We start from the raw sequence: 14,870 nt of genomic DNA, 5'->3' as shown, positions 1-14,870 counted from the left end.
GACTCAGGTCACTCAGCACAATTCCCTCGAGGTTCTGTCATGTTGTGCGGTGTATCATGAATTTTCATCATTCTTTAGAGTTGCATAATGCTTCATTGCGCAAATGTACTGGTTTCTTTTGCCATTCACCCAATAATGGAAACTTTGTTTGTTTCTAGTTCTTTGCTAATGTAAACAGTGCTGCAATAAACCTGGTGGTGTGTGTGTCAGTTTGTGTTGCAGCTCTTAATTCTTGAGGTTATATGCCAGGTAGTGCGATCCAGGTAGCTGGATCCAATGGTTTTGTTTTGTTTTGTTTTTAATTTTCTTATTTTGTTTTATTTCTGTGTGTGTGCACGTGTATGTGCACGTGTGTGTGTGTGTGTGTGTGTGTGTGTGTGTGTGTGTGTGTGTGTACTGTCAAATCAGCTCTGACTGGTACAGGAGATTTCCCCTCCTTCTCCAGCAGAGCAACTGGTGGATTCAAACCACATACCTCTGGGATTGCAGTGCAGCTTCTTGCCCCTAGACATTTTTTAAAATGAATACTTCAATGACAGTTTACAGAAAATTTGGATTTGCATTCATTCATTGTTACACATTTTCCTTCCAACTCCCATCCCCAGCTTGCTTTTCTCTTTAAAAAGATTCTTTTATTGTTGCACGGTTTCCTCCCTCCCCATGCCCCTCAGTGCCATTTGCTATCCACCTCTTATTCTGGACTGTTGTTTTGCAAATAATGATAGATTCCTTTTAAGCAGTTCTTGCTCTCATCTGTTTTAATGCAGTATTCATTATTTATCCCCTCTTTTCTTAGTTTCCCCTCACCCTCATGTCAATCCCGTTTTATAACAGTGGCATTATGCAGTATTTGTCCTTTTGTGACTGAGATATTTCACTCAACATAATGTCCACCAGGGTCATCCATTCTGATAATATTTTATTAGTTCCTTGGTTTTCAGTGCTGCATAGTATTCCATTGTGTGGCCATACCACAGCTTCTCTATTTATCCATTTGTTGATGGGCACTTGGGTTGCTTCCATCTTTTTACTATTGTGACCAACACAGCAATAAATACAGGTGTGCATATATCTATTTGGGTGGCAGTTCTGCTTTCTTTAGGTTATATTACCAGGAGTGGAATTGTTGGGTCAAATGGTATTTCTATTTCCAGCTTTTTGAGAAAGCGCCACACTGCCTTCCATAGCGATTGCACCATTTTACACACCCACCAACAGTGAGTAAGAGTTCCAGTTTCTTCACAACCTCGCCAGCATTTGTTTTTTTTCTGCTCTCTTGAACTCTGCTATTGTTACAGGAGCGAGGTGATATCTAATAGCTGTTTTGCTCCAATGGCATTTCTTTTCCCAACTTTCTAAGGAAGCCCCAAACTACATTTGTGGTTTGCTGCCTTACTGAGCTTTGCTAATGTTGCCGGGGTGAGATGATACATCTTTGTTGTTTTGATTTGCATCTCTCAGAGCCCTGGTGACCTAAGGAGCTGTGCTGTCAACCCAGTAGTATGTGGTTCAAACCTACCAGTTGCTTTACAGAAGAAAGATTGGCTCCAACCTGCTGGAGGGCCAGTTATGGGTTGGTTCTGACTCGACGGTACATAACAAATAGCCAAGAAGATCTTCTCAAGAAAACTAAAGATTCAAGGACACCTGGCAACAATTGTAAGCTCTAGCAGTGAGGTTGTTAAAGTATTTGGCTGATCAGTGAAGGGTCATCTGTTCAAACCCATTCACCACTCCACCAGGAGAGAAAGTGGGCTATCTGCTTTTTACAGTCTTAGGAAAAGATTGGCAGTCTTGGAAACTCTAACCCTATAGGGTGGCCATGAGTCAGGACTCATGCACGGCAGTGGGCTTGGGACAATCTCCTTAGCTGTGATTTACTGAAGCACCAGCTATGTGTCAGTCTGACTTGACGGCACACACAGCAACAATGTATCAAAGGGGTCTTGGTGATGTACCAGTTTAAGAAACTAACTGTCCTATTCCACCAGCTGTTCTTCGGAAGGAAGATGAGCCCTCTGCTCCTGTGAAAATGAACAGCTTGGGACCATCCCCCCCGCCTCTGAGGCAATTCTTCTCTGCCCTGTGGGGTCTTTGTGGTAGGACATGACTCATTGACAGCTAAGATCAGTTCCCGGCATTGAGGGAGGATCAGAGGGTCTGAGGGCCAATCTCCAGGGTCCCACCATTATCTGTCAGGTCAATAAGTCAGGTTTATTTTGGTAATTCTGAGTTCTTTCTTTCCCACTTTTTTCTCCCTCTGCGCCCTGGGCAGTCTGTTCAGAGTGGTCTGTGAGTGCCAGCGCTTTTCCGGGGAGGGGAAGAAGGTCACCTCCTCTCTGCCCTTGGTGCTGCTGCCTCAGGAGACACCCGCTGGGGCCCTTCCCACGAGACTCCAGCAGCCCCCCTCCAGCTAGGCACACCGATCATAACAACACGGGACAATACTGGACAGGCGGAAGTGGGCCTGGGTGGGGGCAGGGTCTGGGGGAGCCTCAGGGGCCTGTCCCTCACGAACTGTACGCCTTTCATCACCCGCTGCCCCTCCTCGGGCCACTGCTGTGTCCACCACTCCGCTTCTTCCCACCCCACCACCCCCAGTGCGGCAATTACGGCGCTAATTAGGATGCTTTGATCATCTTTAGAAATGACCACGCTGGGGAAGGACTCGGCCAAGCAATTAGCAGTGGAGGGCTGGGAGCTGGGGGACCCTCAAGGGGTGGGGCTCAAGGACCCCCAGAAGCTGCCTGCCTCTCCCTTCTGGAGTGTCTGCCCCCAGCACTGCTGCAGCGTGGAGATGGGGGTCCCCCTCCTTCTGCACCCAGGAAGCAGAGGCAGCTGGCCCCTGAAGCCCCATCCCGTGGCCTGGCCCCCGGCCCAACGGTCAGTTCTTCTTTCCTGTCTAGGCCGCTTTGATGGAGCCGTGGAAACAAGGGCTCCTTTGACAGAGGGGGCTCAGAGCTGGAGGATGGGACTTCAAAGGTGAGAGTCGAGCCCCCTCTCCCACCCCTTCCCTCCTCCCTGGCTGCCTTCCCACACACCCCTAGCTTGTTCTTTATATAGCCCCCACAGCTCCATGCCCCTCTGGGCTGCCCGGAGGTCTGGGCCAGGTGAGAGATGGTGTGGACCAAGGGCCGAGTTCGATTAGCCATAAAAGTGCAGGCTCAGATGCTTTGACTGAGAGGAAGACAGAGCCCACAGTCAGAGAGACAGTGGGAGGCAGGCTCCGAAGGATAAGCGCCTGGAGGGTGGACCCCAAGGGGGAAGAGGGACCTGTCACCATGCTGTTGGTCCTGCTGCTGCTGCTGCTGCTGCCCCTCCCTGACCCGTGGTCAGCCTATGGACACCCTCTGTACCTGCGTCTGCCCCCCAGTACCCTGCAAGGTGAGCTGGGCTAGTCTGAGGGAGTGGCAGGGATGGGCAAAGAAGAGGGGGGATACCAGGCAGGGAAAGATGGGCTTGCCACCTCTACTTACACACACACAGGGACTTCTGGCCTCTACTGCCCAGCCTGCTAGGAACAGAGACCCAGGCAGAAGCTCCGGAGGAGATAGTTTTTCCTAAAGGTGTTTGGGGAGGTTTGGGGCTTAGCAGGGAGCCCTGGTGGCCCAGTGGGTAAGGAGTTTCATGGTCCCGAGGAAGAATGATGGAATGATGGGCAGTCTCTTCCCCTGAGATTTACATCCTCTGAAAACCCGTAAGAGGCCTGAGCTGCACTGTGAGTCAGTGTTGACAACTGGCAGTGTGTTTTGGCTCCAGCTGGGAGGCCCAGCAGCACAGTCTGGGCTCAGGTACACCACTCAACCATGGTTGCTTTCGCTCAACAAGCCTGAGTTCTGGGATGTTTTATCTGGGGCTGTGATTTTTCTTGTTGGTTTTTAAGGACAAGCACTTTCTAATAATCCCAACTCTGGGGGATTTCGGAGACGTCATGGCTGAGAACAAGCCTAGGACCCTTAGCTCTGGGTATTAAAAAATGAGCCAGGCCTGTTCCCAAATCTTCATGACTTTCTACCCCATGTCCCAACAGTAAGGTTCCTGCATGGCACAGATGGTCTGTGCTCAACTACTAACCTAAAGGTTGGTGATTCAAGCCCAGCAACATCCTGTCAGAAAAGCCTGGTGTTCTACTTTGGTAAAGATTACAGCTAAGGAAACCCCACAGAGCAATTCTATTCTGCAATCGTAATTGACTAGAAGGCATGGATTGGAATAGATTAGAGCAGGGAGCTCCTGTGTGTGGCCTAGTGGTAAGGAGCTGCACTAACACCATGAAGGACCGCAGTTCGAATCCCCTAGCTGCTCCACAGGAGAAAGATGAGCAATCTCTTCCCAAGTAATTGCACTGCTTCTGAAAACCCCTGCAGGGTCAACTATGGACCCTTGGTTTGGCCTGGACTCGTTCATAACGACATAACGTGTGTGGTTGGGTCTCAACAGTTCTGTCCGCACAAGGAACCAAAGCACTGCAGGCTGCCCAGAGGAGAGCCCGGTGGGCGGTGCAGCGGATGGCCAGGGAGATCCAGCACAGGCTGCGAGAGTGCCAGCCTTGTGCCAACCACAGCGCCCCGTGCCCTGGTGAGCTGCACTGAGTGCCCTAGAGCTTTCTCTCGCCCATTCCCATCCCTCCCTTTGGACCTGACTCTCCACCTGGGCACCAAGACTGGACATGGCTGGAAAGGGGGCGAGGGTGGGGCAAGGTCTCCATCTTTGCAGATAAAGGCGCTGCAGCACTCCGGTCAATTTTGGTGATATTAATGTGATGTGCGTTCACCCGTGCTCAACCAGAACGGGGGGTGGGGGAGGATGGGACACGAGGGAGAGGAAGGCGGGTGGAGGGAGAGGGAGCAGCTCAGGCCTAGCATGGGGTCAGAAGGAGCGTGCGGGAGGGCAGCAGCGAGCTTCCCAGTGTTTCTCAGCAGGCCCGCGGAGTCTCAGGCCTCCAAACGCGCTCCTCCAGGACACACCTGAGCCAGGTGAGAGGGAGCGGCCCACGAAGGGAGGAGAGGGACCCCGGAGACTCAGGGATGTCCCTTGTGACGCCGCTTCCGTTTTTCTAGGGTTGTGTGGCCAGCGGCACCCAGGGAGTACCAACGTGACTCAGGCTCATGGCCGCATCGTGGGGGGCAGCAAGGCGCCCCCGGGGGCCTGGCCCTGGCTAGTGAGACTGCAGTTCGACGGGCAGCCTCTGTGCGGCGGCGTCCTGGTGGCAACGTCCTGGGTGCTCAGCGCGGCGCACTGCTTCGAGGGGTACGCCCAGTATCAGACCCCACCCACCCCCCAGCATCTAGTCTAGCAGGGCTTTGGCCCCGCCCCGCCTCACCCCGCCCCATCTCAGGGTCTCGCTTGGCTCTGGTCCCGCCCCCATCCCCGCCCACAGGCGGGGGTCCCTGGCGGGTGATGTGCTCAAGGGCTGTTCCAAGGAACGCGCAGTGCATTTCACCGGGTCTGGGGACTGTCCCTCCCCTTCACCCAGGCTGAGAGGTGGCCCTGCGTGCAGCAGTCCAGCGTGCCAGCTCTCAGGCTGGGGCCTGTAGGAGGAGGGCTAGGGTCGCCGGGTCCCCTTCTCCATCTCCAGCCTCGCCGTGCCTTTGTCCTCGGCCTCACCTGCCGCTCGCCCTACAGCGCCCAGAACGAGCTTCTGTGGACCGCAACTCTGGCCGAGGGGCCCCAGGGCGAGCAGGCGGAGGAGGTGCTGGTAAACCGCATCTTACTCCATCCCAAGGTGAGGAAGTTGTCCCTGCGCCCTAGAGTTGGACGGCCTCCCTCCTCGCACACGCTGACCCGCGCGCCACGCCCTTCCCCAGTTTGACCCGCAGACCTTCCACTACGACCTGGCCCTGGTGCAGCTGTGGACACCCGTGAGCCCCGAGGGCCCGGCGCGCCCCGTGTGCCTGCCCCAGGCGCCCCGAGAGCCCCCCGCCGGCACCGTTTGCGCCATCGCGGGTTGGGGAGCCCTATTTGAAGGTACGCGGCAGGTAGGGCCTGAATGAGGCGCATGTGCTTGGATAGAATGGGGCTACGTGATGGGCCGTGGAGAGGCCTACCCCTGAATAAAAGCCGGCGGGGGTGGAGGGAGGGCCCAGACGGCGCCTGCCCTCCAGAATTGAGACCCTCACCCCTTCCCTACAGACGGGCCAGGGACAGGGGCAGTGAGGGAAGCCCGCGTGCCCCTGCTCGGCATCGACACCTGCCGGCGTGCCCTGGGGCCCGGACTGCGCCCCAGCACCATGCTCTGTGCCGGCTACCTGGCGGGGGGCATCGACTCGTGCCAGGTGTGAGCCCAGACTGATTGGATGCCGGGTGGGCTGCTCCCCAAGAAGCTTCCTTGCCTTCTGCTCTCAGGCTGTCTGTCACCCAACTCCTCTGAGTCTCTAGGTCCTGTTACTAAAATGGGTGCAAGAGTGGAAATCTGTGTTGAGTTTAGAGCAGGTGTAAAGCCACACGGGAAAGGGGGTGTCACATTCCGTGCCTTCCCCTTCCGGCTCGGTTCCTCACAGGGCGACTCCGGAGGGCCCCTGACCTGTTCCGAGCCTGGCCCACATCCCAGGGACGTCCTATTCGGAGTCACCTCCTGGGGGGATGGCTGCGGAGAGCCGGGGAAACCCGGCGTCTACACCCGCGTGGCTGTATTCAGAGACTGGATCCTGAAGCAGATAAGTGGTGAGCGCTCCTTTCCCTTCCGGGGCGTCCCACCCCGTCCGCTCCAGTCCCCCTGCGTGAAGAATGCAGACAAGGGGCGAGTGAGCTGGCCCCTGTCCCCATTCGCAGCGGTCCCCTCCAGCCGCGAGCCCAGTTGCAGGGAGCTTCTGGCCGAGGACCCGCCCGAGGAGGCGCACGCTGCCGCGGCCCCTGCCTGCGCCTTCTACGCGCGAAGGTGCGCGGGTCCTGGGAACGCCTGTGCGCGCCTGGCGCACCAACAGTGCCTGCAGCGGCGGCAGCGATGTGGTCAGTCCCTGCCCCGGGGGTGGAGAGCCGGGGAGCAAGGCGGCCGTGTCCCGTCTGACCCTGCCCGGGCCTTTGTCTCGCCGGCAGAGCTGCGTTCAATGGCACACACGTTATTGGGCCTGCTCCGGGGCGCCCAGGAACTACTCGGCCCGCGCCAGTGGCTGCGACGCCTGGCTCCAGTGGGCCCCTCACCGTGGCTTCGGGAGCTGCCACGGGCAGGTACCCCACGTCCCCACAGCCCTGCGGGGTCCTGTCCAAGTACAGCCGAGCTGCTTCTAACCCGGTGGCTCCGCAGGTTCAAGTGCAGCAGCCGCGCGCCCCCGGAGGCCAAAGCCGGAGCTGCACGCGAAGGAGCACGGTAAAGGCGCCCCTGCCGGCTGAGGGGCACGTGGAGACCCCCAGGGGCATCTCCTGGGGTCTGCGCGGGGGTGCAGGGCAGACCATCCTCCCCATGCCTGGAGAGGGACAGACGACTCCGAGTGGGGTAGCTGTGAGCCCTCCTTTGTGTCTGCGTGAGCCTCAATTTCCTCACTATCAGCACTGTGCTTGGGAAGCCCCTCCCTTCTCAGCTCCACGCTTCCTCACTAATTGCTGACCCCTCCCCTGCTGCCAGGCTGCCCTGGGCTGGAGTCCCTACAACAGAAGTTGGCAGCCCTGCAGGACACCCACGCGTGGATCCTGCGCGTGCCCTCGGAGCACCTGGCCATGGACTTCCACGAGGTCAGTGACTCAGAGCTGGCTGATCTGGAGGTGCTAAGGGCTGCAGGGAGAAGGGGTGCCCACCCCGTAATAGCCTGGGTGTGCCTCTGCTCAACTCCGAGATGGAGAGTGTGGAGGAAGGGCATGGGGAAGACAGCAAGCAGTGTGTGAGCTGGGACTTTGAGGGGGCGAGTCCTGAGTGGAGGCCTTCGGGGGTATTCACATGAGCAGAGTCATGAAGGTGGGGGATTTAGGGGCTGTGAGGAGGGAGGTGATGGGTTTCCCCACTTATCCTTGGCTCTGCACCTCCTCCCGATGCAGGTCCTGGCTGATCTGGGCTCCAAGACGCTGAGTGGATTATTCCACGCCTGGGTGCGTGCTGGCCTGGGGAGCCGGCAATTAACCTTCAGTGGCCTGGTGGGGCTGGAACCGGCGACCCTGGCAAGGAGCCTCCCGCGGCTGCTGGCCCAGGCCCTGGCGGCCTTCCGTTTGGCAGCTCAAGGGGGGAGAGAGCCAGAGGGATCCTGGAGGAGCAGGAGGTCGGACTAAGGCCTGAGGGAGAGCAAGTAGCACTTCTCTGGCCATCAGCTTGTAAAGCCGAGCCTGGCCTGGACCCTGGTCAGCACTTCCTGCTCCTGGACTGGATCTTGACTCCCTACTATGGCCAGTGTGGCTGGGCCACAGTGTCTGGGAGTGCTGTGGGGTACCATCCACACAGTGTCACAACTGCTTTTTTTTATTTTATTTTTTTATTTTTATTTTTATTTTGTGTGCGTGTACCATCAAATCAGATCTGACTGGTACAGGAGGATATTGCACCTCCTTCTCCGGCAGAGCATCTGGTGGATTCGAACCGTGTTCCTCTGGGAGTGCAGTGCAGCTTCTTGCCACTAGGCCACCAGAGCTCCCCACAACTGCTTTAATAAACGTTATTTATGATCTCTAGAGACAATGTGAGCTTTCTTGGGGTAGGATCCAGCGAAGATGGACAGTGGGTCTCGGGATGGAGGCTAGACTGGGTGCACTCAGAAAGCAGCTGTTGGGGGAGGGTGACAGGGAAGCTGGGAAGGTCATCAGCTCCCCCATCTGAGCACAGCTGTCTACAGAAGCCAAGAAATGGCACCAGCTGGGCTGGCCATCACCCCACACGCCCGACCATGTCTGATCGCAGTGCCCCAGTGTCTGGTGGGTGTCCCCACCCAGCCCTGACCCCTGCCACAAGCTGTGAGGACTCCTAGCCCTGGATCCTTGCCTCCTGTCCTTGGGCTCCTCGCTGGCTGACCAGCCCCGACCCCACCCCCATGTCACCAGCTTCTCTACCAGGCAGTTAAGCCTAGAAGTGTCCAATTGCATTTCCGGCTGCTCTTCCCTCCGCCCCCACCCCCACACCACCCGCACCTGTCCCCTCTTCTCCCACTCACATTCCCCAGGCCCTCAGGCCAAGGACAGGAGGGGCAGACAGAACCCTTAGCCAGAGGAACAGGATGGAGAGGCCTGTGCTGACGCTGGGGCTGCTGGCCACCCTGGTGGTATGTGGTAAGAGTGGCCATCCCTCCCTGGGGGTCCCCCATTGCACCCGCTCTGCCTGCATCACCCCTGACTGTGTTCTGAGTGCCACTCCCAGAGAAGGAGGAGTCATCCCCCCGTGTTCCGCTGGCCCTAGGGCTTGAAGGACTTCAGGCAGGTTCTGTCCTGAGCCCCCACAAGTGCCCCCATGTGTCCTCCCAGGCAGCCACAGCATGAACGAGGAGGAGCGGCTGATCCGGCACCTCTTTGAGGAGAAGCGCTACAACAAGGAACTCCGGCCTGTGGCGCACAAGGAGGAGAGCGTGGTCATCACGCTGGCCCTCACCCTCTCCAATCTCATCTCCCTGGTGAGAGTCCCTCCTGACCCTGGGCCAGGGAAGGGCGAGGGGGAGGGGGACACCGCAGAGGAGCGGCCTGGAAACCATGCCCACGGTGCCCACCCTGGCTTCAGCTCTGCAGCGTCCCCCATTCCAGACCATGACACATTTCTGAGGCCGTTTGTCTTCCTTGTTCACTGCTTAGCCCACCCCTGCCTACAGGAGCAGGAGCTGGGGCAGGACATGTGGCTCCCTGGTGCCCAGGATGTGTGTGGTAGAGGTCTCTCTGCTGGGCGCCATGCCCAATCTGATCGGAGTCCACTCCCTCACCATGGCCCTCTCTTACGAGTCCCCTCCTCTGATGTTACAGAAAGAAGTGGAAGAGACCCTCACCACCAACGTGTGGATCGAACATGTAAGAGACACTATTCAGAACTGCACCTACCACATGCACACCCCCTCTGGGGTCCCCAGTCTGTCCAGAGGAAATAATGCAGCCAACAGAGGGACCCCTCCTCACTACAGAGCACGCCTTTGAGCCAGTTAGGACACTTACCCATCGGAAGATGGGCACAGCACTGCCCTCACTAGCGGGGAGCCGGAAGTTCAATGCTTCAGTGTCCGCAGTGGGAACACTCCCTCCTTACACAGTGCACATCCTGGCCAGCTGGGCATGGCACATCTGAGTCCCCATGGTGTCTACCTGCCTCAGACCTCTCTGTCGCAGTTCCCAGTCCTTGTCCAGGCTGACTCTGGGGAGGGAAGAGGGAGTGGGAGGCGCTGGGGTGCTGGGATAGCAGCAGGCCTCCTGCTGACTGCCTCTGGGGCTTCCAGGGCTGGACGGACAGCCGCCTAAAGTGGGACGCCGAGGAGTTTGGGAACATCAGTGTCCTGCGTTTGCCCTCGGACATGCTGTGGCTCCCAGATATAGTGCTGGAGAATAAGTTGGGCCGAAGCCCTGTCCGCTCCCCCTTTCCATCCACTGCCCTGCCTTGTGTCCTGGCCTCCCCTGCACCCTACCTTCCCTGCCGCCAGCCCTGCCCACCCTCCCCTGCCCGCCCCCGCCCCGTTGCCCCAGCCCTGCCACCTCCCAGCTGGCAAGCACTCACTGTTGGCCCTGTCTGTCCCCAGCATTGACGGCTCCTTCCAGATTTCCTACTCCTGCAATGTGCTCATCTACCCCTCAGGGGAAGTGTACTGGCTGCCGCCTGCCATCTTCTGCTCCTCCTGCCCCATCTCTGTCACCTACTTTCCCTTCGACTGGCAGAACTGCTCCCTCAAGTTCAGGTGCACCTACCTCTCCAGCCACTCCCACAAGGGGCACCCTGCCTAGCCCAGGAAGGAGGACGAGGACCAGTCTGATGAGGGTCCCCTCCCCACATCATGGCCCACCTCTGGTCCCTCACTCATCTCCTCCTCCCACCTGCCCCCCAGTGGCCCAGCGGTGCTGGGTGTTGACCTCCGCCTTCTGCCCTCCCCAGCTCACTCAAGTACACAGCCAAGGAGATTACCCTGAGACTGAAGCAGGAGGAAGATGAGGAGCACGGCTTCTACCCTGTGGAGTGGATCATCATCGACCCGGAGGGCTTCACAGGTGGGCGGACGCCCCCAGACAGACACACCTCCATCCTCCCAGAGACACAGGGTGTACTTGGGGAGAGAAGCTTGACAACTGAGACCATCGATGGTCTCATCTACTCCGACCACTAAGCTAAAATGTACTGGGAGACAGACATCCCCTAGATGGGACAGCCACCGCATGAGAGACTCCTGCATAGAAACACCCCCAGATAGACACCCCCACTGAGGGAAACCTCTACTGAAAGACACCATCCCATGAGCCCCCTCAGATGAACACATCTGCAGATAGACACCCCAACAGATGGACACCTCCACAGATAGACACCCCCCAAATAGACACCTCCACTGATGGAAACCTCTACAGATAGACACCTGCCCGTAGATGGACACCCACACAGATGGACACCCCCACAGATAGACACCCCCCAGATAGACACCTCCATTGAGGGAACCTCTACAGATAGACACCCCCACTGATGGAAACCTCTACATAGACACCTCCCCATAGATGGACATCCCCACAGATGGAAACACCCACAGATAGAGACACCCAACAGATGGGTACCTCCACAGGTAAACATACCCCAGATAGATACCTCTACTGATGGACACCTCAGAGATGAATATCCCCATAGATAGACACCCCACAGATGGACACCCCCACTGATGGACAGCCCCCATGTACACATCCCCACAGATGGACACCCCTACAGATAGACACCCCCACTGATGGACAGCCCCTATGTAGACATCCCCACAGATGGACACATCCCACAAATGGACACACCCACAGATGGACACCTCCACATATAGATACACCCCACAGATGGACAACCCTGAAGGTGGACACATCTACAAATGGACACACTCCTAGATAGACACCTCCACGGATGGACACACCCCACAGATGGACATCCCCACAGACATCACACCCCACAGATGGATGCTTCCACAGGTGATTGCTCCCACAGATAGACACCCCCCCACAGACACCCACAGATAGACACTCTCACGAGGAGATATATCCAGACAGAGACATACCCCCTCACAGATAGACATACTTCATAGCTGGATACCTCCATGGGTACTTGACATAGACACTCCTCATGTACACCCCCAGTAGAGGGTCCTCACAAAGGGTCACCCCCAGATAGATGCTCCCTTAGATAGACACCCTACAGGTAGACACCCCACACATGCTGTGCACAGGACCAGCTTTGCCACTCCCAAGCTAGATACCTCTCCAAGCTGGGCAGGGGCCTTGAGGTACACGTGGCTGGTGGCTGGGGCTACACTTTCCTGCTCTGGGAAAGCCCAGAAGGGCATCCTGACCTCCCAGTGCCACCCCATCCTGTAGTCCACCCTGGCCTGTGACCAGGCTCAGATTTTTAGGGTTTCCCCATTGCTCACCCACTAATCAGAAGAGACCCAGGTCCCGTTGTTCTCAAGGCCGGGATACCGTGGCAGGCGGAGGCTGTACCGGGCTCGCCCCACGACCGGGCCGAGGAGGTGGCCGAAGCTGCCAACGTGCTGTCCTCAGGACAGGCCTGCCTCTCGTGTGACTGCCCCGTCACCTGCATAGACCTGGTTTGTGTTCATGATGCCTTTGATCCAAACATGTTCACTGTATGAACACAGCTCAGCCTCAGCATCGATTTTCCCCGGAGACGACAAGATCAGTCATGGAGGAGGCCTGTCCCCTTGAACACTGGACACATCCTGCCTGCAGGGCTTTCGGACAGGGTTGCCAGTCCTGATCGCCCCACCCCAGACCCCTTCCCATCCTGAGGGCCCTATCCCCCCGTCCACCTCCATCCTCACGCCAACCCCCAGTGATACCCTCCCTGCATGCACCCACAGAGAACGGGGAGTGGGAGATTGTGCACCGCCCAGCTAGGATCAACGTGGACCCCAACACCCCTCTGGACAGCCTCGGCCACCAGGACGTCACCTTCTACCTCATCATCCGCCGCAAGCCTCTCTTCTACATCATCAACATCTTGGTGCCCTGTGTACTCATCTCCTTCATGGTCAACCTGGTCTTCTACCTGCCGGCGGACAGTAAGCGTCAGTGCTTCCTCCCCAGACCCGCCTGAGTGTCCTCACCCTTCTCGCCGGGGACCCTGGGGGGCCCATGGTCACCTCTGGAGAGGCACCCTGACCCTGTCTGACACCCTCCAGTGCACAGGGCTCCTGGGGGCTTCATCTCCATGGGGCCCATGGTCATCTCTGGAGAGGCGCCCTGACCCTCTGACACCCTCAGGTGCACAGGGCTCCTGGGGGCTCCATCCCCTCCCCAGCACTGCTCTGCCTCCCATGATGGGCTTTCCAAGGGCTCAGGGAGAACCCTGAGAATGTCCTTGTGTCGCCCTAGGAGCCCCGGGCCTGGCTCCCAGCAGCTCTTCAGCTGCTTAGTTGTGGGGTGAATAATGGTGTCCTTCAGAAGCCAAGGTGGGGGGCTCTATGTCAACTTGGCCGCAAGAGGCAATCCTGACATAGTTCTGTCCAGGTTCATACCTACTGGTAATTATCACAAGTAGCCCGGGACTGATGTGACCCATCTCCTGGACATGAAAGAGTGTGGAAGCCATGGGCAGCAGCAAGGCCCGCAAGCCTGTGCCAAGAGAAGGGCCCCGTGTTACAGGAAGGGTGGCAGGGGCTGCCAGGTCATGCCAGCTGGCATCTGTGCAGTTCACACCAGCGCCAGCAGAGGGACAAGGGTTGACAAGCACTCGCTCACCTTGTCCTCACAATAGTCCACACTTCCCAGTCAAAGAAACTGGCACAGAGAGGCACTTAGCTTCTTGTCTAAGGCCACTCAGCTAGTTAGTGGCAGGGTCAGGATTTGAACCCAAGCCTCTGACTTCATAGCCCTTGATTTTAATCTGGGCACAAAGGCTGATAAGAAATGGTGGGAGAGACCCCAGAGGGATGCTCTGTCTCTAGCTGGCCTAGTGTGGGCTCTGCGGGGCTTTGTCGGGCTCCCTGGGGCCTGAGTTGGGTTCTGGTGCCAGGCTGGTCGGGCTCTGCCAGGCCTGGTTGGGCTCCGTGGGGCCTGGTTGAGCTCTGATGGGCCTGGCCGGGGTCTGCCAGGCCTGGTCAAGCTCTGCAGGCCCTGGTCGGGCTCTGTCGGCACGCGGCTCAGGCTGGACTTCCCCCAGGTGGTGAGAAGACGTCCGTGGCCATCTCAGTGCTCCTGGCACAGTCTGTCTTCTTGCTGCTAATCTCCAAGCGGCTGCCAGCCACCTCCATCGCCATCCCCCTCATCGGCAAGTGCGTGGTGCTCTGCTACCCCCTCCCCTCCCCACCACTTGTAACTGCTGGCCCAGCCCCATCACTCCAGGCCTGCAGGGTCACCACAGGTCCCCCTCATCTCTCCCTGCCTCACCCCAGCGTGCCAGACCATCTGCTCGGCTTCGCCCCGGGCCACGCCCACTTCTCTTGCTTTACCTCCGGGCACTACTTGACCTCCCGGTCCATCACAACCAATTCAGGGCCCTGCCCATCTCTCTGGGCCTGCCATTCTTGGGTTAGCCCGCTTTCCCGCCTCCCTATCGCAAGACTCTGCCCCACTCACTTGACCCCGACTTCCAGATCCCTTGCCCTGCCCCCCAGGTTTGGCCCACCCACTTGGTCGCGTCCCCCAGGCCAGTTGCCCTGGTCCTACTGCCCCATATCTCACCACAGTCAGCTCAGCCCCAGCTCTTCAGTCAGCCTCCTGCCCCAGGACCTCTTCTGGCCTCCGACCATCACGCGCCCCTGCACTGGCCCTTCCCCTCCAGGCCCAGCCCCTGCCCA

The 14,870-nt window shown here is 58.0% G+C and overlaps 2 protein-coding genes across 3 annotated transcripts in view; both read left to right on the top strand.

Moving 5' to 3' along the window:
* Positions 1 to 3,281: 3,281 nt before the first annotated feature.
* PRSS56 (protease, serine, 56) lies at positions 3,282 to 8,196 on the top strand. Its single transcript, XM_006893536.1, has 13 exons — positions 3,282 to 3,384; positions 4,441 to 4,551; positions 4,920 to 4,976; positions 5,061 to 5,250; positions 5,626 to 5,725; positions 5,808 to 5,967; positions 6,133 to 6,275; positions 6,501 to 6,663; positions 6,772 to 6,948; positions 7,036 to 7,167; positions 7,244 to 7,306; positions 7,562 to 7,668; positions 7,969 to 8,196. Exons 1-13 carry the CDS (start codon positions 3,282 to 3,284, stop codon positions 8,194 to 8,196), a joined length of 1,734 nt encoding a protein of 577 aa, XP_006893598.1.
* A 935-nt stretch (positions 8,197 to 9,131) lies between these two features.
* The window catches only part of CHRND (cholinergic receptor, nicotinic, delta (muscle)), a 9,360-nt gene continuing 3,621 nt past the window's right edge, over positions 9,132 to 14,870 (top strand). The window contains exons 1-8 of one of the 2 annotated variants that reach the window (XM_006893472.1): positions 9,132 to 9,183; positions 9,376 to 9,521; positions 9,862 to 9,906; positions 10,326 to 10,435; positions 10,623 to 10,778; positions 10,973 to 11,085; positions 12,933 to 13,133; positions 14,234 to 14,345. In XM_006893472.1, the coding sequence (XP_006893534.1) occupies positions 9,132 to 9,183; positions 9,376 to 9,521; positions 9,862 to 9,906; positions 10,326 to 10,435; positions 10,623 to 10,778; positions 10,973 to 11,085; positions 12,933 to 13,133; positions 14,234 to 14,345 (935 nt within the window). The remainder of the gene's footprint in view (positions 9,184 to 9,375; positions 9,522 to 9,861; positions 9,907 to 10,325; positions 10,436 to 10,622; positions 10,779 to 10,972; positions 11,086 to 12,932; positions 13,134 to 14,233; positions 14,346 to 14,870) is intronic. The other variant, XM_006893473.1, reaches the window with a different exon arrangement.

Source organism: Elephantulus edwardii, unplaced genomic scaffold (assembly GCF_000299155.1).
Source record: "Elephantulus edwardii isolate Elephantulus edwardi_28Jun2011 unplaced genomic scaffold, EleEdw1.0 scaffold00127, whole genome shotgun sequence".
Taxonomy (NCBI): domain Eukaryota; kingdom Metazoa; phylum Chordata; class Mammalia; order Macroscelidea; family Macroscelididae; genus Elephantulus; species Elephantulus edwardii.
This window is presented reverse-complemented; position numbering and strand designations above follow the sequence as displayed.